The sequence below is a fragment of the Chionomys nivalis genome, chromosome 15 (assembly GCF_950005125.1).
Source record: "Chionomys nivalis chromosome 15, mChiNiv1.1, whole genome shotgun sequence".
Taxonomy (NCBI): domain Eukaryota; kingdom Metazoa; phylum Chordata; class Mammalia; order Rodentia; family Cricetidae; genus Chionomys; species Chionomys nivalis.
In genome coordinates this window covers 62,502,899-62,528,541 of record NC_080100.1, presented here as the reverse complement: position 1 = coordinate 62,528,541, position 25,643 = coordinate 62,502,899, and the positions used below count along the sequence as shown (strand labels likewise).

Below are 25,643 nucleotides of genomic sequence, written 5' to 3'. Positions count from 1 at the left end.
TTTGGATTACATTACATTCAAAGATGTGGGAAGGTCTGTCTTAATAGTGGGCAGGACCATTCCTTGGCTGAGGAATGCGGAGCTGTGTAAGATGAAGAAAGAGCTGGTCAGCAGCGACAGCATCCATTCATCTCTCTGTAGCATTTTTTCTGTCCTGCTAGCCAGCTACCAAATAACAACACAGAGACTTATTATTTGTTGAAGGGAGCTGCGGGCTGCATTCCTGCCACCCAGCTTCCGGCTGCCTGGCTAGCTTATACCCCAGAATAACAACACACAAACTGTATTCATTTAAACACTGCCTGGCCTATTTCTATTAATGTGTGCAGCACCACGAGGTGCGCTTACTGGGAAGATTCTAGCCTATGTCCATCCTGGGTAGGAGCTTCATCGCGTCTGCCCTGGGGAGCAGAGCTATGGCGTCTCAGCTCACTTCCCTTCTCAGCATTCTGTTCTGTTTACTCCACCCACCTATGTTCTAACCTATCAGGGCCAAGCAGTTTCTTTATTAACCAATGACCTTCCTCCATCAATTATTGATTATGAAAGCTCGGCCTTGGCTTAGGCTTGTCCCACTAGCTCTTATAAATTAAGTTAATCTATTTATTTTAATCTGTGTTCTGTCACATGGCTCATTACCTCACCTCCGTATTTCCTGCTCTGCTTCCTCCACATCTCCTGTATCTCCCTCTTCCCTGTCCTTGGAAGTCTGGCCTAGCCTCTTCCCTATTATTGACAGTTCAGCTTTTGTTACGCCAGTCGCAGCGATACCTTTTCACACTGTACAAGTATCCCACAGCATCTCTCTCTGCTTCTTGATTATGGGTGCAGTGTGCCCAGCTGCTCCGAGCTCTGGCTTCCTTGCAGTCCCTGCTGTGATGGGCTATGCTTTGAGCACTGAACCACGATGACCTTTTTTAAAGTTGCTTTTGTCAGGGTATTTTGCTAACAACATCAGAAAAAGGAACTCACATAATGACTTTTTTTCTGTTTTATAATGCCTTTTTAAGTTTTTTTTCTTCAGTTTCATTATAGAAGTCTTTAAACTTCTTTGTTAGGTTTATTTCTAAGTGTTTTACTTTTTAAATTATATGTTTTTTCTGATTTCTTTTTTCATAAGTATGTTATGTGATCTTTCTCATCAGTTTTGTATCCTGCTGTTTTATATTTAATCATATTTAATAATTCTTTGATGACTCAATATAATGATGCATGTCTTTAATTCTAGCACTTGAGAGGCAGAAACAGGTAGATTTCTGTGAGTTTGAGGCCAGCCTGGTATATATAGGGAATTCCAGGCCATTCAGGGCTACATAATAAGACCCTGTGTCTTAGTTACTGTTCTGTTGTTGTGAAGAGACACCTCTGTCAAGAAAGCTCTTATAGGGGCTGGAGAGATGGCTCAGTGGTTAAGAGCATTGCCTGCTCTTCCAAAGGTCATGAGTTCAATTCCCGGCAACCACATGGTGGCTCACAACCATCTGTAATGAGGTCTGCTGCCCTCTTCTGGTCTGCAAGCACACACAGACAGAATATTGTATACATAATAAATAAATATTTTTTTTAAAAAAGAAAGCTCTTATAAAACAAAGCATTTAGTTAGGGGCTTGCGTAGTTTTGAGGGTCAGTCGGTGGTCATGACAGGAAGCAGACAGACAGACCTGCCACTGCAGCAGTAGCTGGGAGCTTTGGATCTGTCTGAACATCAGGCAGAGAGGAAGCAGCTGGGCTTGCTGTGGCCTTTGAGGTTGTTGATTGGCAAGTATTTTATTTGGGATTTTTGCGTTTATGTTCCTCAGGGAAATTGGTCTATAGTTTTAATATTGTGTCTTTATCTGATTTGTTATCAGCAAGTACTGGCTCATAGAATGAGTCTGAAAGTTTTCTTCCCCTTTGTATCCTATGAAGTACTTCAAGGAATTGGTTTTACTTTGTCTTTAAAGGCCTAGTAGACATCTGTCCTGAGCTTTTCATGTTGTAAATCTCTTTATTATAGCTCTGACCTTGGCTCTATATACCTATCTTTCAGTTGTTTATATTTTCTTGATTAAATTTTGGTGGGTCATTTGTGTTTTTTTAATATGTATTCAAAGTATTTCCTAATTATCTCAGAAATTTTATTGGTATTTCCTTTATGTCCTCCTTATCTTTTTAAAAAATTAATTAATTAATTAAACTTTTGTGCCAATCCCAGTTCCCCCTCCGTCTCTTCTCCCACTCCCCACTTTCCCCCACTCCCCCACCCGACCCCCATATACTCCTCAGAGAGGTTAAAGCCTCCCCTGGAAAGTCAGCTAAGTTTGTCTCATCATCTCATAGAGGCAGGACCAAAGCCCTCCCTCCCTGTGCCTAGGCTGAGCAAGGTATCTCTCCATAGAGAATGGGCTCCACAAAGTCAGTACATGCATTAGCGTTAGATCCTGGTCCCACTGCCAGTGGCCCCGTATCCTGCCGAAGCCACCGCGGTCACCTGTATTCAGGGAGCCTACTTTGGTTCTTCGCAGGTTCCCCAGGTTGTCAATCTGGAGTTAGTGATCTCCCACCATTTTGGGTCAGCTGACTCTGTGGGTATCTCGATCATGGTCTTAATCCCTTTGTTCTTATTATTGCTCCCAGTGGTCAGCTTGTTATCTTTTGCTTTATATTGGATATCCATTTGTGAGTGAATACATACTATATTTATCTTTCTGGATCTGGTTTACCTCTTTCAGGATTTTTTTTCTAGTTCCATCCATTTGCCTGTAAATTTAAAGATGTCATTGTTTTTTACTGCTGAGTAGTAGTGCTTCATTGTGTAAATGTACCACATTTTCTTTATCCGTTCTTTGGTCAAGGGACATTTAGGTTGTTTCCAGGTTCTGGTTATGACAAACAATGTTACTATGAACATGGCTGAGCAGATATTCTGTAATATATCTGAGTAGATATATCATAGGTGTGATTGTGCCTCTTTTGGGTACCCAAAAAAGTGGTATTGCTGAGTCTTGAAGTAGACTGATTCCTAATTTTCTGAGAAATCCCCATACTGATTTCCACAATGGCTGTCCAAATTTGCACTCCCACCAGCAATGGAGGAGTGTTCTTCTTACTCCACATCCTCTCCAGAATAAGCTGTCATCAGTGTTTCTGATCATAGTCATTCTTTTATTTTTTTTATTTTTTATTTATTTTATTTATTTATTTATTAATTAAAGATTTCTGCCTCCTCCCCGCCATCACCTCCCATTTCCCTTCCCCTCCCCCAATCTAGTCCCCCTCCCTCGTCAGCCCTAAGAGCAATCAGGGTTCCCTGCCCTGTGGGAAGTCCAAGGACCCCCCACCTCCATCCAGGTCTAGTAAGGTGAGCATCCAAACTACCTAGGCTCCCACCAAGCCAGTACGTGCAGTAGGATCAAAAACCCTTGCCATTGTTCATGAGTTCTCAGTAGTCCTCATTGTCCACTATGTTCAGCGAGTCCGGTTTTATCCCATGCTTTTTCAGACCCAGGCCAGCTGGCCTTGGTGAGTTCTCAATAGAATATCCCCATTGTCTCAGTGTGTGGGTGCACCCCTCGCGGTCCTGAGTTCCTTGCCCGTGCTCTCTCTCCTTCTGCTCCTGGTTTGGACCTTGAGATTTCTGTCTGGTGCTCCAGTGTGGGTCTCTGCCTCTGTCTCCTTTCATCGCCTGATGAAGGTTAATATTCAGGAGGATGTCTATATGTTTTTCTTTGGGTTCACCTTCTTATTTAGCTTCTCTAGGATCACAAATTATAGGCTCAATGTCCTTTATTTATGGCTAGAAACCAAATATGAGTGAGTACATCCCATGTTCCTCTTTTTGGGTCTGGCTTACCTCACTCAGGATAGTGTTTTCTATTTCCATCCATTTGCATGCAAAATTCAAGAAGTCATTGTTTTTTACTGCTGAGTAGTACTCTAATATGTATATATTCCATACTTTCTTCATCCATTCTTCCATTGAAGGGCATCTAGGTTGTTTCCAGGTTCTGGCTATTACAAACAATGCTGCTATGAACATAGTTGAGCATATACTTTTGTTGTATGATAGGGCATCTCTTGGGTATATTCCCAAGAGTGGTATTGCTGGGTCGATCATAGTCATTCTAATCAGTGTAAGATGGCATCTCAGAGTTGTTTTGATTTGCATTTCCCCGATGAGTATGGATATTGAGCAATGTCTTTCGGCCATTTGAGATTCTATTGTTGAGCAAATCTGTTTAATCTGTACCCCATTTTTATATTGGATTATTTGGTGGTTTGATGTCTAGCTTCTTCTTCTTTTTTGGGGGGGTTTCTCTGTAGCCTTGAAGCCTGTCCTGGAACTAGCTCTTGTAGACCAGGCTGGCCTTGAACTTACAGAGATCCGCCTGCCTCTGCCTCCTGAGTTCTGGGATTAAAGGCGTGCGTCACCACTGCCCGGTGATGTCTAGCTTCTTGAGTTCTTTGTGTGTTTTGAAGATTAGCCCTCTGTCAGATGTGGGGTTACTGAAGATCTTTTCCCATTCTGTAGGTTGCTGTTCTGTCTTGTTGACCATGTCCTTTGCCTTACAGAAGTTTCTCAGTTTCAGGAGGTCCCATTTATTAATTGTTGCTCTCAGTATCTGTGTTACTGGTGTTCTAATTAAGAAGTGGTCTCCTGTGCCAGTACATTTGAGTGTAGTTCTCACTTTCTCTTCCACGAAGTTCAGTGTGGCTAGATTTATGTTGAGGTCGTTGATCCATTTGGACTTAAGTTTTGTGCATGGGGATAGATGTGGATCTGTTTACATTCTTCTACATGTCAACATCCAGTTATACTAGCACCATTTGTGGAAGATGCTTTCATTTTTACATTTTATATTTTTAACTTCTTTGTCAAAAATCAGTTGTTCATAGGTGTGTTGATTAATATCAGGATCCTTGATTCAATTCCATTGGTCTACCTGCCTATTTTTATGCCAATACTAAGCTTTTTTCATTACTGTAGTTCTATAATAGAGCTTGAAATCAAGGATGGTGATGCCTCCAGATGTTTCTTTATTTTACAGTGTTGTTTTAGCTCTCCTGGGTTTTTTTGTTTCTCCGTATGAAATTTAGTACTGTTCTTTCAAGCTCTGTGAAGAATTGTGCTGGGATTTTGATGGGGATTGCATTGTATCTGTAGGTTGCTTTTAGTAAGATTGCTATTTTTGCTATGTTAATCCTATCTACCCATGAGCATGGGAGATCTTTCCATTTTCTGATATCATCTTCAGTTTTGTTCTTTAAAGGCTTAAAGTTCTTGTCATACAGGTCTTTCACTTGTTTGGTTAGAATTACAACAAGATATTTTATGTTGTTTGTTTTATGTTCATGTCTATTGTGAAGGGTGATGTTTCTTTGATTTCTTTCTCAGCCCATTTATCATTTGTATATAGAAGGGCTACTGATTTTTTTGAGTTAATCTTGTATCCTGCCACATCACTGAAGGTGTTTATCAGCTGTAGGATTTCCCTGGTAGAATTTTTTGAGTCAATTATGTATACTTTCATATCATCAGCAAATAGTGAAAGATTGACTTCTTCCTTTCCAATTTGTATACCCTTGATCTCCTTTCTTGTCTTTTACTCTAACTAGCTCTTTGAGTACTATATTAGTAGATATGGAGAGAGTGGACATCCTTGTCTTGTTCCTGATTTTAGTGGAATTGCTTTTAGTTTCTCTGCATTTAATTTGATGTTGGCTGTTGGTTTGCTGTATATTGCCTTTATTATGTTTAGGAATGTTCCTTGTATCCCAGATCTCTCCAAGACCTTTATCATGAAGAGGTGTTGGATTTTGTTGAAGGCTTTTTTCAGCATCTAATGAGATGATCATGTGCTTTTTTTTTTCCTATCAGTTTGTATGGTGGGTTACATTGATGGAATTTTGTATGTTGAACCATCCCTGCATCTGTGAGATGAAGCCAACTTGATCATGGTGGATGATGTTTCTGATGTGTTCTTGGATTCAGTTTGCCAGTATTTTATTGAGTAATTGTGCCTCAATGTTCATGAAGGAGATTGGTCTGTAATTTTTTTTTTTGTTATGTCTTTATATGATTCGGGTATCAGGGTAACTGTAGCCTCATAAAAAGAGTTTGACAACATTTTATTTCTATTGTGTGGAATAATTTGAGGAGTATTGGTATTAGCTCTTCTTTGAAATTCTGGTAGAATTCTGTGCTGAAACAATCTAGTTCTGGCTTTTTTTGGTTTGGAGGCTTTTGATGGCTGTTTCTATTTCTTTATGGGTTATAGATCTTTTTGATTTGTTTATCTGGTCTTGATTTAATTTTGGTAAATAATATTTATCCAGAAAGTTTTCCATTTCCTTTAAGTTTTCCAATTTTTGAAGTACAGATTTTTGTAGTATGACCTGATGATTCTCTGGATTTCCTCTGTGTCTGTTGTTATGTCCCCCTTTTCATTTCTGATTTTGTTTATTTGGATATTTCTCTATGCCTTTTGGTTAGTTTGGATAAAGATTTGTCAATCTTGTTGATTTTCTCAAAGAACCAACTCCTTGTCTCATTGATTCTTTGTATTGTTTTCTTTGTTTCTATTTTATTGATTTCAGCCCTCAATTTGATTATTTCCCGCTGGCTACTCCTTCTGGATGAGTTTGCTTCTTTTTGTTCTAGATCTTTCAGCTTTTCTGTTAATTTGCTAGTGTGAGATTTTTCCAGCTTCTGTATGAAGGCATTTAGTGATGTGAACTTTCCTCTTACCACTGTTTTCATTGTGTCCCATAAGTTTGGGTATGTTGTGTGGTCATTTTCATTGAATTTTAGGAGTCTTTAATTTCTTTCTTTCTTTCTTTCTTTCTTTCTTTCTTTCTTTCTTTCTTTCTTTCTTTCTTTCTTTCTTTCTTTTTCTTTCTTTCTTTCTTGACCCAAGGGTGATTTGGTTGAGCATTGTTCAATTTCCATGTGTTTGTGCGCTTTCTGAGGTTAGTGTTGCTGTTGAATACTAAATTTAAGCTGTGATGCATTAGATAAGATACATGGGGCTATTTTAATTTTTTTTGTATCTGTTGAGGTTTGCTTTGTTACTGATTATGGGGTCAATATTTGAGAAGGTTCCATGTGATGCTGAGAAGAAGGTATATTCTTTTTTGTTTTGGTGATATGTTCTATAAATGTCTGTTAAGTCCATTTGAATCATAACATCTGTTAATTCTCTTACAGCTCTGTTAAGTTTCTGTTTGGTTGACCTGTCCGGTGGTGAGAGTGGGGTGCTGAAGTCTCCCACTATTAGTGTGGGGGATTTAAGCTTTAGTATTTTTTTTTTTTCAAATGTGAGTGTTCTTGTATTCAGGGCATAGATGTTCAGAATTGAGATTTCCTCTTGATGGATTTTTCCTGTGACGAATATGAAATATCCTTCTTTCTTTCTTTTGATTAATTTTAGTTTGAAGCCTATTTTGTTAAATATTAGGATATAATTATAACAGCTTGTTTCTTAGGTCCATTTGATTGGAAATTTTTCCCCCAGCTCTTTACCGTGAGGCAATGTCTGTCTTTGAGGTTGAGGTGTGTTTCTTAAATGCAACAGAAGGATGGATTCTGTTTTCATATCCAGTCTGTTAGCCTGTGTCTTTTTATAGGTGAGTTGAGTCCATTTATATTAAGGGATGTTAATGACCAGTGATTACTAGTTCCTGTTATTTTTGTTTTTGTTGTTGTTGGTGGCATTGTGTGTGTGTGTTTCCCTTCTTTGGGATTTGCTGCTGTGAGATCATCTATTGCCTGTGTTTTTGTGGGTACAACTAACTTCCTTGGGTTGGAGTTTTCAATCTAATACTTTCTACAGCCCCTACAGGGCTGGATTTGTGGATAGATATTGTTTAAATCTGGTTTTGTCATGGAATATCTTGTTTTTTTCATCTGTGGTGATTGAAAGTTTTGCTGAGTCTGGGATAGCATCTGTGGTCCCTTAGTGTCTGCATAACGCCTGTCCAGGATCCTCTAGCTTTCATTGTTTCCATTGAGAAGTCAGGTGTAATTCCGATATGTCTACCTTTATATGTTACTTGGCCTTTTTCCTTTGCAGTGCTTAATATTCTTTCTTTATTCTATATGTTTAGTATTTTGATTATTATGTGGTCTGGGGACTTTTCTTTTTTGGCTCAGTCTATTGGGTGTTCTGTAAGTTTGTTGTGCTTTCATAGGCATGTCCTTCTTTAGGTTGGGAAACGGACTTTCCATGATTTTGTTGAATATATTTTCTGTGCCTTTGAGTTGGAGTTTTTCTATCCCTTTTATTCTTAGTTTTGGTCTTTTCATGGGGTCCTAGATTTCCTGAGTATTTTGTGTTAAGCTTTTGTTGGATTTAACATTTTCCTTGATGGAGAAATCTATTTCCTCTATTGTATCTTCAACATCTGAGATTCTTCCATCTCTTACATTCTGTTGATTATACTTGCACCAGTTTGTTTACCCAGATTTTCCATTTCCAGACTCCCCTCAGTTTGTGTTTTCTTTATTGCCTCTATTTCAATTTTCAATTTTTGAACTGTTTCCTTCATGTGTTTGATTGTTGTTTTCTTGACTCTCTTTAAGAGATTTGTTGATTTTTTTTTCCTTTTTTTTTCTTCCACTTCTTTAAGGGAATTTTTCATTTCCTTTTTAAGGGGCGGAATCATCTTCATATAGTCGTTTGTTTTTAAGGTAATTTTCTTCTTCATCTGTGTTGGAATGTTTGAGGTTTGCTGTTGTAGAGCCACTAGTTTCTGGTGGTGCTGTATTGCTCTTTTGTTGTTGAGTGTATTCCTACCTTGTTGTCTACTCATCTCTTCCTCTAGTGGGTACAGGCAATGCCAGTGTTTTAGGGATCTTTCTTCTATTGGTGCAGTTGGTGGCTGTGGCTCCATTGATCACTCCTCCAGGAGCTGTCAGTACAGGTAGTGCAAGGTTCAGGTGGTCACTTCTGGTGCAGGTGGGGCCAGGGATCTGGTGATTGCTGATGTGGTGGGGTATCTCATACGGAGGATGGCACTGGATGGTGGCTGGGACACAGGTGCTCTTTCCCAGAGAAAGTTCTTTTTTTTAATATTAATTTTTTAAATGAATGAACCCCAATGGCACATGTTTTTATTTATTTATTTATTTATGATATATAGTATTATGTCTGCATGTGTGCTTACTCACCAGAAGAGGGGACAAGACCTCATTACAGATGATTTTTTGAGTCATTATGTGATTGCTGGGAATTGAACTCAGGACCTCTGGAAGCGCAGCCAGAAGCCAGTGCTCTTAACCTCTGAGCCATCTTTCCAGCCCCCAGAGAAACTTCTTAATATTGTTTCTGGAAGCCGCTGCTGTTGGTGCATCTGGGCTTCTTACTCCTTCTCTCTCTGGCCCTTCTGGCCTTACTGGAGTGAGCGCCATGCTACCTCTCTCTCTGAGGCTTCCTAATATTCCTCCTTTCATGTGTAATTTTAAGGATTTAGATCTTGTCTTTCTCTGTACTAACTTGGAAAGCAGTTAATTGATCTTGTTTATTTTGTTTTCAAAGAGCCAGTCCTTTTTTTAAATGGATTTGTTCTATTATTTCGGTTTCTGTTTCATTAAATTTCTGCTCCAATCCTTTCTTTCCTTGCCATTAGTGCTCTTGGGCTTGGCTTGCTCTTGTTCTTTAAGACCTGGATGTGCACTGTTAAATGCTTGAGATCGCGCCTCTTCAGTGTAATCACTCCCATTTATTTGCTCTTTCCTCCTAGAACTTCCTTTGCTGTTGTGCTTTAAGTTTTGTTTGAGTCTAAGATTTAACTTTTTATTTTTTTATTTTATGTGTATGGATGTCTTATCCACATATGTGTCTGTGTAACCACATAGGGCCAGGAAAGGGTCTTAGATATGCCCTGGGACTGGAGTTACATATGGTTATGAGCTTCCTTGTGTGTGCTGGGAGTAGAACATGGGTCTTCGGGAAGAGCAGCTAGTGCTGAGCCATTTCTCTACCTCAATTTAGAATTAACCCCACTGGTCATTCAAAAGCATGTTGTCCAGTCCACCCTCTGTTGGCATAGTCTCTGTCATTTCTCTTCTTACTGGTTTATAGCTTTATTCAATTATAATTTGATAAGATGCACAAATTACTTCTTTTTTTTTAATTTGTAGACATACACATTATGCCAAAATTTGATTTATGCCAGAGAGAGTTTCATGGGCTGCTCAGAAGAATGTATGCAGAAAAGAAAAGAAAATTCTTTAGTTGTTCATTTGACATTTAGTGTAGATTCTGACATTCCTTTAGTGGATTTTAGTGTGGGTAACCTCTCTAAAGATAAGTGCTATATGAAGCTAACCCTTCCCTTTATTAGGACCCACTGTCCTTTTATGTCTGTTAGTGTTTGTTGTATAAATTCAGAGCCCCAATATATGATGCATATTTAGCCAAAATGATTCCATCTTCTTGATTAATTGTTCCCATCATTGATATGTACTGAACTGCTGTATCTCTTTGGATTAATTTTGGCTTGAGGGCTGTCTTATCCAAGAGTGGCTAGGCCAGCTTCTTTGCTGGGCACTTGCTGCTCATCGTCTGTGTCTTTGCCAGCAAATAGTTCAATCATGCTATTTAAATCCAAACAGCTAGTATAGTCCTTTAAATTGTAGAGCTAAAACATTTAGGGTTACTATATAGAGTTTTCTAATTTCTGTCTAGGGTTACTATATAGAGTTGACTAATTCCTGTCATTTCACTGGTTGTTTTCTGATTGATTTTGTTGTTGTTTCTTATTTTTTTCCTCCCTATATCAGTTAAGGTTTGAGGGCTGAGTAATTTGGTTACGATTGATCATTGCCTGTTTTGTTTTCCTGCATCTCTTACTGTCATTAATGTATTATTTCCTGTGTTGTGGTAATTAATCCTGTATTTCTTCTCTGTGATTTGAATTTGAATATATTCTGTAATGCTGACTGGGTGGTAATGAATGTCTTTACCTTGTATAGGTCTTGAAATATCTTTATCTGTTGATCTTAAAAGATAGCCTTGCAATATAGCTTGTTTAGACATTATTTACCTTTAGACTTGAAATATATCATTCACATTTTCATGACTTCATTCTTTTGAGAGGTCTGATGTTATTCTGTGTTTGCTTTTGAATGTCAGTTGGTATCTTTTTCTTACAGCTCTAATATTGTTTCTTGTTCTGTGGTTTTCTTTTTTTTTTTTTTTTACTTATTTATTTATTTTTATTCTTTTTTAATTAAAATTTCCACCTGCTCCCCATTTCCCATTTCCCTCCCCTCCTCCCAAATATTGCCCTCCCCCCACTTCCCTCCCCCTATCCCCACTCCTCTTCTCCTCCCCCCACTCCATTCCCCCTCCCTCTCGATACTGAAGAGCAGTCCAAATTCCCTGCCCTGCGGGAAGACCAAGGTCCTTCCATCTACGTCCAGAAAGGTGAGCGTCCAAACAGGCTAAGCTCCCACAAAGCCAGTTCATGTATTAGGATCGAAACCTAGTGCCATTGTCCTTGGCTTCTCATCAGTCTTCATTGACCGCCATGCTCAGAGAGTCCGGAATCAACCCATGCTTATTCAGTCCCAGACCAGCTGGCCTTGGTGGGCTCCCAATAAATCAGTTCCACTGTCACAGTGGGTGGGTGCATCCCTCGTGGTCCTGATTTCCTTGCTCATGTTCTCCCTCCTTCTGCTCCTCATTTGGACCTTAAGAGCTCAGACCGTTGCTCCAAATTGAGACTCTGTCTCTACCTCGATCCATCGCCAGATGAAGGTTCTAAGGTGATATGCAAGATATTCATCAGTATAGGATAGGGTCATTTCAGGTTCCCTCTCCTTAGTTGCCCAAGGTACCAGCTGGGGACATATTCCTGGACACCTGCAAACCCCTCAAGAGTCAAGTCTCTTGCCAACCCTAAGATGGCTCCCTTAGATAGGATATATACTTCGCTGCTCCCGTATCCATCCTTCCTATATCCCAACCATCCCAATCCTCCGAGCTCTTCCCATCCTCCCCTTCTCATATTTCTCATCCCATTTCCCCTTTGCCCCATGCCACCTCACCCGCAAGTTCCCAGTTTTTGCCCTGGAATCTTGTCTACTTCCCCCTCTCCATGCGGATGACTATATGATTTTCTTTGAGTTCACTTTCTTATTTAGCTTCTATAGGATCACACCTTATATGCTTAATGTCTTTTATTTTATGGCTAGAAACCGATTATGAGTGAGTACATCCCATGTTCCTCTTTTTGAGTCTGGGATACCTCACTCAGGATAGTGTTTTCTATTTCCATCCATTTGCACGCAAAATTCGAGAAGTCATTGTTTTTTACCGCTGAGTAGTACTCTAATATGTATATATTCCACACTTTCTTCATCCATTCCTCCATTGAAGGGCATCTAGGTTGTTTCCAGGTTTGGCTATTACAAACAATGCTGCTATGAACATAGTTGAACAGATACTTTTGTCATTTGATGTGGCATCTCTTGGGTATATTCCCAATAGTGGTATTACTGGATCTTGGGATAGGTTGATCCCAAATTTCCTGAGAAATCGCCACACTGATTTCCAAAGTGGTTGCACAAGTCTGCATTCCCACCAGCAATGAATGAGTGTGCCTCTTTCTCCACAACCTCTCCAGCAAAGGCTATCATTGGTGTTCTTGATTTTTGCCATTCTGACAGGTGTAAGATGGTATCTCAAAGTTGTTTTAATTTGCATTTCCCTTATCGCTAAGGAGGTTGAGCATGACCTTAGGTGTCTTTTGGCCATTTGAATTTCTTCTGTTGAGAATTCTCTGTTCAGATCAGTGCCCCATTTTTTTATTGGGTTCATTAGCATTTTAAAGTTTAGTTTCTTGAGTTCTTTATATATTTTGGTGATCAGACCTTTGTCTGTTGCAGGGTTGATGAAGATCTTCTCCCAGTCAGTGGGTTGCCTTTTTGTCTTAGTGACAGTGTCCTTTGCTTTACAGAAGCTACTCAGTTTCAGGAGGTCCCATTTATTCAATGTTGCCCTTAATGTCTGTGCTGCTGGGGATAAACGTAGGAAGTGATCTCCTGTACCCATATGTTGTAGAGTACTTCCAACTTTTTCTTCTATCAGGTTCAGTGTGTTCAGACTAATATTGAGGTCTTTAATCCATTTGGACTTGAGTTTTGTGCATGGTGATAGATATGGATCTATTTTCATTCTTCTACACGTTGACAACCAGTTCTGCCAGCACCATTTGTTGAAGATGCTCTCTTTTTTCCATTGAATACTTTTAGCTCCTTTATCAAAAATTAGGTGTTCATAAGTTTGTGGGTTAAAATCAGGGTCTTCTACTCGGTTCCATTGGTCGACTTCTCTGTTTTTATGCCAATACCAAACTGTTTTCAATACTGAGGCTCTGTAATAGAGTTTGAGGTCCGGGATGGTAATGCCTCCAGACGATCCTTTATTATATAAGATTGTTTTGGCTATCCTGGGTTTTTTGTTTCTCCATATAAAGTTGATTATTGTCCTCTCAAGATCTGTGAAGAATTTTGATGGGATTTTGATGGGGATTGCATTGAATCTATAAAGTGCCCTTGGTAGAATTGCCATTTTTACTATGTTGATCCTCCCTATCCAAGAGCAAGGGAGATCCTTCCATTTTCTGGTATCCTCCTCAATTTCTTTCTTCATTGACTTAAAGTTCTTGTCAAATAGATCCTTTACTTCCTTGGTTAGGGTTACCCCAAGATATTTTATGCTATTTGTGGCTATCGTGAAGGGTGATGCTTCTCTGATTTCCATCTCTGCTTCCTTATCCTTTGTGTATAGGAGGGCAACTGATTTTTTGGAATTGATCTTGTATCCTGCAACGCTACTAAAGGTGTTTATCAGCTGAAGGAGTTCTTTGCTGGAGTTTTTGGGGTCGCTTATGTACACTATCATATCGTCTGCAAATAATGAAAGTTTAACTTCTTCCTTTCCGATTTGAATCCCTTTGATCCCCTTATGTTGTCTTATTGCTATTGCTAGAATTTCAAGCACTATATTAAAGAGGTATGGAGAGAGTGGACAACCTTGTCGTGTTCCTGATTTTAGTGGAATAGCTTTGAGTTTCTCTCCATTTAATTTGATGTTAGCTGACGGCTTGCTATAAATAGCTTTTATTATAGTTAGGAACGACCCTTGTATTCCTAATCTCTCTAAGACCTTTATCATAAAGGGATGTTGAATTTTGTCAAATGCTTTTTCAGCATCTAATGAAATGATCATATGGTTTTTTTCTTTCAGTTTATTTATATGATGTTTTACATTGATAGATTTTCGTATGTTGAACCAGCCCTGCATCTCTGGGATGAAGCCTACTTGATCATAATGGATAATTTTTCTGATGTGTTCTTGGATTCGGTTTGCCAGTATTTTATTGAGTATTTTTGCGTCGATGTTCATGAGTGAGATTGGCCTGTAGTTCTCTTTCTTGGTTGTGTCTTTGTGTGGTTTTGGTATCAGAGTAACTTCAGCTTCATAAAAGGAATTTGGCAATGACTTCTCTGTTTCAATATTGTGAAATACATTAAGGAGTATAGGTATTAGGTCTTCTTGGAAGTTCTGGTAGAATTCTGCATTGAAGCCATCTGGACCTGGGCTTTTTTTGGTGGGGAGGTTTTTTATAACAACTTCTAATTCTTCGCGACTAACAGGTCTATTTAGATTGTTCACCTGGTCCTGGTTTAACTTTGGTATATGGTACTTATCTAAAAAAGTGTCCATTTCTATAACATTTTCCAATTTTGTGGCATACAGATTTTTGTAGTAAGATCTAATGATTCTCTGAATTTCCTCTGAGTCTGTGGTTATGTCTCCCTTTTCGTTTCTGATTTTGTTAATTTGCGTATTCTCTCTCCGCCGTTTGATTAGTTTGGATAGGGGTTTATCAATCTTATTGATTTTCTCCATGAACCAGCTTTTTGTTTCATTGATTCTTTGGATTGTTTTCTGTGTTTCTATTTTGTTGATTTCAGCCCTCAATTTGATTATTTCCAGTCTTCTACTTCTCCTAGGTGAGTCTGCTTCTTTTTTTTCTAAAGCTTTCAGGTGGGCTATTAAGTCTCCAATGTGTGCTTTCTCCGTTTTCTTTAAGTGGGCACTTAATGCTATGAATTTTCCTCTTAACACTGCTTTCATAGTGTCCCATAGGTTTGAGTATGTTGAGTCTTCGTTTTCATTGAATTCAAGAAAGACTTTAATTTCTTTCTTTATTTCTTCCTTGATCCAGGTGAGGTTCAGTAGTTGACTGTCCAGTTTCCATGAGTTCATAGGCTTTCTGGGGATAGCATTGTTGTTGAATTCTAACTTTAATCCATGGTGATCTGATAAGACACAGGTGGTTACCGATATCTTTTTGTAACTGTGTAAGTTTGCTTTGTTACCGAGTATGTGGTCTATTTTCGAGAAGGTTCCATGAGCTGCAGAGAAGAAGGTATATTCTTTCCTATTTGGGTGGAATGTTCTATAGATGTCTGTTAAGTCCATTTGATTCATTACCTCCCTTAATCCTCTTATTTCTCTGTTAGGTTTCTGTTTGATTGACCTGTCCATTGGTGAGAGAGGAGTGTTGAAATCTCCTACTATTAGTGTGTGTGGTTTGATGACTGCCTTGAGTTTTAGTAACGTTTCTTTTACATAAGTGGGTGCTTTTATATTAGGGGCATATATATTCAGGATTGAGATTTCATCCTGGTGAATTGTTCCTGTTATGAGTAAAAAATGTCCATCTCCATCTCTTTTGATTGATTTTAGTTTGAAGTCAACTTTCTTAGAAATTAGTATGGCCACACCTGCTTGTTTCTTAGGTCCGTTTGCTTGATAAACCTTTTCCCAGCCCTTTACTCTGAGTAGATGTCTGTCTTTGTGGTTGAGGTGTGTTTCTTGTAAGCAGCAGAATGTTGGATCCTGTTTTCGTATCCAATCTCTTAGCCTGTGCCTCTTTATAGGTGAGTTGAGTCCATTGATATTAAGTGATATTAATGACCAGTGGTTGTTAACTCCGGTCATTTTTCCTTTCTTTCTTTCTTTTCTTTGGTAGTAGAGTTTGTGTGTTTCCCTTCTTCAAGTTGTGCTGGTGAAGGGTCTTTAGATGTCTGAGTTATTGTGGGCATTGTTGGACTCCTTGGTTTGTGATTTTCCTTCAATTACTTTCTGAAGGGCTGGATTTGTGGCTACGTATTGTTTAAATTTGTTTTTATCCTGGAAAACTTTGTTTTCTCCATTTATAGTGAACGAAAGCTTGGCTGGGTATAGTAGTCTGGGCTTGCATCCATGGTCTCGTAGTTTCTGCAGTATATCTATCCAGGACCTTCTGGCTTTCATGGTTTCCATAGAGAAATCAGGTGTAAGTCTGATAGGTTTACCTTTATAGGTAACTTGACCTTTTTCCTTTGCAGCTCTTAATATTCTTTCTTTATTCTGTATGTTTTGTGTTTTGATTATTATATGACGAGGAGATGTTTTTTTTTGATCCAGTCGATTTGGTGTTCTGTATGCTTCTTGGACCTTCAAAGGAATATCTTTCTTAAGGTTGGGAAAGTTTTCTTCTATAATTTTATTAAATATATTTTCTGGACCATTGAGCTGTACTTCTTCTCCTTCTTCTATCCCTATTATTCTTAGGTTTGGTCTTTTTATTGTGTCCCAGATTTCCTGAATGTTTTGTGATGAGAATTTGTTGGTTATGCTGTTTTCTTTGATGAGAGTGTTTATTTTCTCTATGGTATCTTCAGTGTCTGAGATTCTTTCTTCTATCTCTTGTAATCTGTTGGTGGTACTTGTCTCTGTAGTTCCTGTTCGTTTATTCAAATTTTCCATCTCCATCCTTCCCTCGGTTTGTGTTTTCTTTATTACTTCCACTTCGTTCTTCAAGTCTTGAACCGTTTCCCTTACCTGTTTGATTACTTTTTCTTGTTTCTCTTGGTTTTCTTGGGTATCTTTGAGATATTTATTCATTTCCTCTACCTTTTTGTTTGTAATCTCTAATTGGTTGTGGCAGTTTTTCACCTCCTGTTTAAGGTCCTCTATTATTTTCATAAAATCCACTTTTGAGTCGAATTCTTCTAATTCTTCTGTATTAGGGTTTAGACTTCTCATTTCGGGATTCCTGGATCCTGGTGATGTCACGTTGCCTTTCAAGTTGTTGGGGGAATTCTTGCATTGGCGCCTGCCCATCTTTTCCTTCAAATGGAGCCAGGAGAGGCCTGATGTCTTGGACCAGTCTTTGCTGTGACTAACTCTCTAGGTGTATCTCCTCAGTGTAGGGGCAGGAACCGTTCCCTTCCAGGTGAACTCCTCAACACCAAAACATGGATGCGTGGTATTCCAATGACCCGCGTAAAGAAGGCCGAATGCAAGGGGTCGGGCGGGGTCCAGTAGAACACAGGCGACACTGCAGTACAAGCTGGAGGTGCCTGCGCTCCCTTTCGGGGGTTGCTGAGGCCTGCCCGCTGCTCTGGTTGGGTAGCCTTAGTGTAGGGGCGTTTGTGCTCTCTACCGGGACCGTCCGCCACAGGATAGTACACACTCACCCGTCCCGATGAAACTTCTTGGCACCTACACAGGAACTCCTGGATGCCCCAATGAGCCAGGGACTAATGGAAGTAGGGCGCAGGCAGAGCAGGTCCAGCAGATCACAGCAGAGACTGCAGCCCCAGCAGCAGGGGCCCGCTTTCCCTGGCGGGGACCTTGAGGCCTGCCCTCTAGTCAGGGACTCACTGCTCTGGGTTGGTAGCCTTAGTGAAATGGCAGGAAACTGTTCCACAGCTAAGGACCTTGCATACAAGGCAGGTTTGGGGGTGGGGGTGGGGGCGGGTGTGTAGGAGAGCAAGCCCTGCAGCAGGAGCTGGGGGAGGGGTGTTTGTGCTCTCTACCTGGACAGTCCGCCCCAGGATAGCACACACTCACCCGTCCCGATGAAACTTCTCGGCACCTACACAGGAACTCCTGGATGCCCCAATGAGCCAGGGACTAAGGGAAGTAGGGCACAGGCAGAGCAGGTCCAGCAGATCACAGCAGAGACTGCAGCCCCAGCAGCAAGGGCCAGCTTTCCCTGGCGGGGACCTTGAGGCCTGCCCTCTGGTCAGGGACTCACTGCTCTGGGTTGGTAGCCTTAGTGAAATGGCAGGAAACTGTTCCACAGCTAAGGACCTTGCAGACAAGGCAGGTTTGGGGGTGGGGGTGGGGGCGGGTGTGTAGGAGAGCAAGCCCTGCAGCAGGAGCTGGGGGAGGGGTGTTTGTGCTCTCTACCGGGACAGTCCGCCCCAGGATAGCACACACTCACCCGTCCCGATGAAACTTCTCGGCACCTACACAGGAACTCCTGGATGCCCCAATGAGCCAGGGACTAATGGAAGTAGGGCGCAGGCAGAGCAGGTCCAGCAGATCACAGCAGAGACTGCAGCCCCAGCAGCAGGGGCCCGCTTTCCCTGGCGGGGACCTTGAGGCCTGCCCTCTGGTCAGGGACTCACTGCTCTGGGTTGGTAGCCCGTCCCGATGAAACTTCTCGGCACCTACACAGGAACTCCTGGATGCCCCAATGAGCCAGGGACTAATGGAAGTAGGGCGCAGGCAGAGCAGGTCCAGCAGATCACTCAGCCCCGCTTCTTAATGGTGCTGCTGCTTTGGTTTACCCTGCTTCTCTGCTCCCGTCACTCCTTTTGTTATTTTGATGCACTTCCTCCTTCTCTGGGAGGAAGAGAGTGGGTTTTCCTCCTGCTGAGTGTTCACCTTTGTCTGGTTGTGTGGCCTTAGCTTCTAACAAGCTGTCTTAACTGGTAATTTCAGCTCCCCTCTTCCTGTCTTTAGACCTTCCCTTCCCTTCTTTCACCCTTCATTTTGGCAATGTGTCTTTTTTTTTTCAATTTTTGTTTTGATTTCCCTAGATAAGGTTATATTAATTTTGTTGCATTTTTCAAAAATCAGTTTGTCCCTGATTTTTCTCTAATGATGTTTGTTTGCTATTTTATTTTTTGATGCTCTTTTTATAAAAGCAAGATTTATTATTTTGCATTTTATGTGTATGAATGTTTTCTGCATTTCTACATGTGTACTACATGCCTAGTGCTGAGGAGGCCTGTCAGTGCCCTGGAACCAAAGTTCCAGCTGCCACTGGGAAACTCTCCCAGGTCCTCCATGAGAGCAGCGCTTCTCTTAATTTGTCTGCATTAAGTATATTCTTCAGTCTGTCTCCATACCTTGTTTTTTGAGACAGAATCTTTTACTGAACCGGATTGGCTAGATTGGCTGGCCGGAAAACTCCAGGAACCTTCCTGTCTCCACTCATCCTGTGCTGTTACCAATGCACGTAACCATACCCAGCTATCACATGGGTGCTGATGATCCAGCCTCCTCTCCTCATAATTTTGTGGCAGGCATTGTGACTAGTTCAACTCCCCAGCCAGCTATTGCTTCTTTCTTAGTACACATTTGCATTTGATTTGCCTTTATCTTCTTATGATAGCATCTTTAGAACTGAGCTCAATACTTAATAATTTATAAAGTAGGCATTTAAAACAATTTTAAAAACTACCAGTTTCCACAAATTTAGGTATATTCTGATTCCATCCAACTTACTTCAACCCAGGATACCTAATTCTTTCTGGGTTCATAAGCTGTGTAGAAGTGTGGTGGTTACATCTGTGGATATTTCCCATATTTATTTTTGCTGTTTCCTTAATTTATTACTGTCTTTGATTATTTAAGATGCACTATAAATTTTCATTATTCCTAGTTAGGTTATTTCTTCTGTACTCTGATCAATTAGTTAAGTCTTAACTCTCTTGTTTTTGAATTATTCAGAGAGGGACTTTTAATTCTGTTGAAGTTAAAGATAAAGTTACTTGTTGATCTAAGTTGGTCTTTTTGAGATAGGTTTTCACTTTGTAGCTCAGGATGGCTTGGAAATCATTGTTTGCCAAGCTAACCTTGAGTTATGGCAGAACTCCTGCCTCATTTTCTCAAGTGCTGAGATTTTAGGTTGGACACACCACTCATGGCTGAATTTTTAGTTTTCCTATCATGTACTTTTAGTATTGGTTTTAGGTCAGTATACATATATAATTTTTTATTTTAGTGTATTGACCTAATATAGCCTCATAAAATCTATTTCTTCACTTTGGTTATATTTCCTAGACAAAAATTTATTTTTGTCTTGCATTAAGATAGCCATGTTAGCTGGGCAGTGTATGCCTTTAATTCCAGAATTTGGGAGGCAGATGCAAGTGGATCTCTGTAAGTTCAAGTCCAGCCTGGTCTACAGAGCAAGTTCCAGTACTAGCTTTGTAGCTACTGAGAGACCCTGTTTTGGGAAAGAAAAAAAAAAGACACTCTAATTCTAATACCATTAATGTTTATGTGGCATATATTTTTTATGATCCATTGACTTTATAAGATCTTCTCTTGGCATCTTTGTACATCTTACTTTTAATCCACCTCTGATCATAGTTAGAGGGTTTTCCATTCATATGTAATGATACAGTTGGCTTTATGTTTGTTCTTTTCATGGTTGTATGTTATTTATTTTTAGTCTTCTTTCACTTATTTATTGTTTTTCTTGATTTTTATACCACTTAATTCCTTTGTTAACGTTTTAGTTCATTGTCTTCTGATGTTTTATTTGCACTAGAGATTACAGTAAGAATCTTTATAAGTAGATAATGATTTACTTTGGGTTAGTACTTGATTTAATCCAAGTTAAACTGCAATTTTCCTTCCCCTGTATGCCTCCATTTCCCCGTCTGTCAGTCATTGTGAGGAATCCGAGAGTATACCCAATTTGGATGGTAGCAGGGAAGCCTGAAGAAGTTTAACTGGAGTGACAGAAGGTGGGGGTGTGTGTTCCTGGGTGACATATGAGGATGAACTTTCATTGTTCACAGAAATAGCATTACCCAGAGCATCTCCATGTGCACTTTTCCCTCAAGCCCCAGACCCCAGAGGACAACATGAGAGGCAAAATATGGTGCATTTCACTAAAACCTCATTCACAGACTGTGCCTCCAGGGTAGTCTACCACACCAGTGCTAGTCCAGTGAGTTTGGAAAATTCTACAGCTGTGTTTATTGAGATCTGCAATATTGTTGGCATGCTAATAGCTCTTTGAACCTTACACAAAAGAAATGTGATTAATTTTCTTCAAAGCAAGAATCCTCAAAAATGTTTGACCACAGGATAATCATTTTTAAAATTTTGTTTTAATAACTTGTAGAGGTAGCATCTAATATTAGTTACTTGGGCAATAGCTAATCTGTCAAATACTGGTCTATAAAACAACAGAAGTGAAATAAAGACCACTTATACTTTAAGAGTTTGTTTTATCTTTTTAAATTATGTGTAGGTGTCTACATGTGGGTATGTTCATGTGAGCGCAGATGCTCATGGAGGCTGGAGGTGGGGATCTCATTGTAGCTGGAACTGACTGGCATGGTTGCTGAGAACTGAACCTGAGTCACCCGGAAGGAAGAGCAGCAAGTGTTCTTAACCTCTGAGCTGTTGCTCCAGCCCCAAGGCTACCTATTTTAAATTAGCATTAAGAAGCACTGTATCGGGGCCAGAGAGTGGCCCACTCAGTAAAGGGCTTGCCATGCAAGCATGGAGACCTGTGTTTGATTCCTAACACCTGTGGAATAAACCTGACATAATATAAGAGGCGGAAACAACGGGATCTCTGGAGTGCACTGCCTGCTAGTCTTGTCCAATTAATGAGCTCCAGGTTCAGTCTCAAAAATAAGAGTGAAATAAATATACAATAAAGATATATCTACCTCTGGCCTCCACACACATTTGCAGGCATGAACATAGACACATCCATGTACCACCACACATGTGCACACACCACACACACACACACACACACACACGCACACACACAAGCTGTGTGTGCGTGCATGCAGTAACAGTCTTTGTGGAAGGAAAGTAAAGCCAATGTCATCAATTTCCTTGAAACCTACTTAATGCTCTTCTGTTTTTTTTTTCAATGATTCAAGTCAACTATCGTGTGATATATTTATTGGTAACGTCTATTTCTCGTTATAGGGGATGTAATCAACCTTGGTGACAGACAGCTCACGGTTATGCACATGCCCGGCCACTCCAGAGGCAGTATTTGCTTACATGACAAAGACCGGAAGGTTCTCTTCAGTGGCGATGTGGTGTATGATGGATCTCTGATTGACTGGCTCCCATACAGCAGGATAAGTGACTATGTTGGAACTTGTGAACGTCTCATAGAGTTAGTGGACTCAGGTCTTGTGGAGAAGGTGCTTCCTGGGCACTTCAACACCTTTGGTGCTGAAAGGCTTTTCCGTTTAGCTTCTAACTATATTTCAAAAGCTGGAATATGCCACAAAGTGTCTACTTTTGCCATGAGGTCGCTTGCAAGTTTAGCCCTCCGCGTAACAAATTCTAGGACCTCACCTTAGTATCTGTACTGATTTATTTTGTTTGCATTAACTGTGTAAATTAACCCGGTTCCCTTGTGTTGTTTAAAATGGTTACTAGTGAGCATTTCAAGAAGTGCTTTTATATAACCATGTTGTATATTAGAGAAAAAGAGGATTAAAAATGAGGAAACAAAAAGAAAAGCAGTCTTCGCTTTATATACTTTTCTTTTTTCCAAGGAAAAAGCCGCTTACATGAGCTTGTGATTGGCCAGTGCTGCTGTTTCAGAGTGTTTGCTCTGGGAATGCTGGGGAGTGATGTGGGCTGCAAGGATGCACTCCCTCATGGCAGCACCAGGCTTGCCCTTGCTCCACCTCAGTGCACTTCCCAGGTGCCTAGAGGAATCAAATGCAGTTCTATGCTTGCACTTCATGCTTGGTTTTATTTCCGTATTTTATTTAAAGATAAAGTTTCTTGAGTTCAAAAATAAAGTAGAACTCAATATAAATTAGCATTTAGAATGACAGCTAAAACATCCCATGTTTGTGATCCTGAATTTTATGCTTCCTTGTTTATTTTTCCTTTTCTTTGTATAAGACATAATATGCTCTATAATTTAACTTATGAACAGTACAATGAATTTTTGTTGTATTGCAAAGCTTTAAATATAAATTGCAGAGTGCTTCAGTAAAACACTACTGTTTGTTGTTTGTTATTGTGTAAGTAATATTTTCTGTCATGAAAGTGGAATTCAATGTATGTAACCTAACTTCAGATTGTCAAGTTTCTGAAAGGACACTGTCAGGCAAATTTGAAAATATACACATTGAGAATAATTTTTTATTATATCCTATTTTAGTATTAATATCTATTATAAACAAAATTTTTCTGGCTAAATAGCAGCTTCAGTATTGTGTCATGTTTTACAGTACTAAAATATTTCCTGATATCTATGACATCTTAATGTAAACCATTCTTTTGATTGATGTAACATGTTTACGTACCACAGAAGAATTCCTAAATTAGTTGCAGTGTATATATTCTGTATTGACAAGAGCAAATGGCCTTCTTATCCTGATTCACAACACCTGTCCCTGCTCAGTATTCTTTGTCCTGAATGAAAACAAGTCTATGTTCATATGTCATAGAAAACACGAAACCACTATTCAGCAACACTAGATGAAATGTTTGGGATTGGTGCTTTTAATAATAAACTATCAAAAAGCCTTTTGGAGTATTTCATAAAAGTTTTTAAAACAGTTTCCCACTACATTTTTTATTATTAACATTTTATTGTTGATATTCTAGACCAAATGGATCAACTTTTGGAAATCAGATCATTTAATATTAGGAAAAAACAGCAGTTCTTGTTTCTGCCAGGTTATTCAACTTTTTTATCCTGCACACACCCAGGTTCTTTAGTTGTTTTATTCTTTCAGTAGGCACACACGCACAAGTGTGAGAACACACACGCACAGAGACATGTAATTACACACACATGCAGGCATACAGACAGATACAATTACACACATACATATGCAGCACCGTGCAGACGCACACACAGTCACACACATACATACACAGACATACAGTCATACACGGTCACACACACACACCACTGTCCTAAACAATGCTAGGAGGTTTGAAAGTGAAAAAACCACACGCACATTATAGCTGGATGTTAAGGGCCACAAAACCCCAAAACTAATATAGGCATGTTGAAGTTAATATAAATTATGTTTTAATATAAAGGATATAGAGGAGGTGAAGTAGGGTAAGGGGAGACCCTTGAAAAGGGGATTTTTCAAGCAGAGTTGGAGGGAGGCTGGGAAAGATGTGAACCTTGGGTTTCAAGAGTTGCTGGGTGGACTAGCCTATTCCTTGTGACCATATAAATTTAATTTTCTGGAATGTCGTTCCTTCTAAGTACCATGTATTTATCATGAAGAAGATGGATTTGTGATTGTATATGTGGTTGTATATGTATATATTCCTAAAGGCAGATGAACTGAGCGGTCATATGCAACCATGGAAACCTTGGATTAGAGTCAGAAAGGAAGCTCAGATATGGAGTATCATGAGTACTCTGTCCTGGTCCTTCAAGATAGTGGGTCTGTTTCAACTGATGACACAGTACTGAGAGGAGAGGTTGGTTCAGGGCAGCTACAATCACTTATAAGCCTTAAATAGAGCCATTATTTTTGTATCAGCAGCACAAAATAAAGCCAAAAGTCCTTAATCATTGACTGTTTTATCATAATTTAGTTACTTATTTAAAATCAGGATAAAGTAGGCATTAAGTTTTATTAGGAAAAATTTATTCCTGATAAGATGTCTCCCTATTTGTTAAAAGTGCAATTCTCAGTATAAGCTGATATTTTTGTTGATTTCCCCAATCTTTCAGTTTTCCAGTTATATTGCAGTGTAAGATGGTGATATGTCAGTATTGCTACCATGTAAAACATATGGAAGTAAATTCATACTCATTTAGTATTCATGATGCATTTTAAATTTGTATCCTAGTTCCAGCACCGAGACATAATTGACCGTGTCATACAACATGGACTAGGAATGAAGCTAGTAACTTAACACAGGTTTGTCTGCTCCCAAACTGTACCCTCTCTTAAACATGCACAACCCATAGAATTGGCCACATATTTTTACTTTCCAACACGTCACATATATGAAGAATAAATCAAGTAATATCAAATTCTAATAGCATTTTTAGAAAATAAAAAATATATTTTCACCCTGACAGTGACCCTTGATTTATGATTTTTGGAAATAGAATATTGTAAATGTAACTCAAAGTTGTCAAAATGTTAGACATTTCAAAATAATTTTTTTTATTTATATTGCTAATAATGAACTCGTGAACTTTTACTTTTTTATTTAATGTCTCCTTTGAACTGAAAAGTTAAAACAAACTGAAACCTTGTGTGCTATGCCGATGTAGTTGAATAAATGTTTAGGTGTTTGTTCTTATATGGATAGTAATATGAATGTGACATGCACAAACTATCCTATAATTTTCCAATAAGTGTATGTGAACCTTGGTGTGGTAACTATTAAAGTGGCCATTTATTTCAGTGTACAAGTGGTGCTTTTTATATACCATTAACAAATTTCTTTTTAATATCTTAGAGAAAAGATGCTACGTGAAATTTTTGGTGAACCCTTACACATTCTATAAGGTGATGTATCTTCAAATGGATTATCTTTCTTCATATTTTGATGCCTTTTACTTCATTTTATTGCATAAATTGCTCTGGT

At 39.3% G+C, this 25,643-nt stretch overlaps 1 protein-coding gene across 1 annotated transcript in view; it reads left to right on the top strand.

Moving 5' to 3' along the window:
- Positions 1-25,442, top strand: part of Mblac2 (metallo-beta-lactamase domain containing 2) — a 35,656-nt gene extending 10,214 nt beyond the window's left edge. Inside the window, exon 2 of the mRNA XM_057789479.1 lies at positions 22,026-25,442. Coding sequence (XP_057645462.1) covers positions 22,026-22,411 — 386 coding nt within the window. The 3' untranslated portion in view covers positions 22,412-25,442. The remainder of the gene's footprint in view (positions 1-22,025) is intronic.
- Positions 25,443-25,643: the final 201 nt, after the last annotated feature.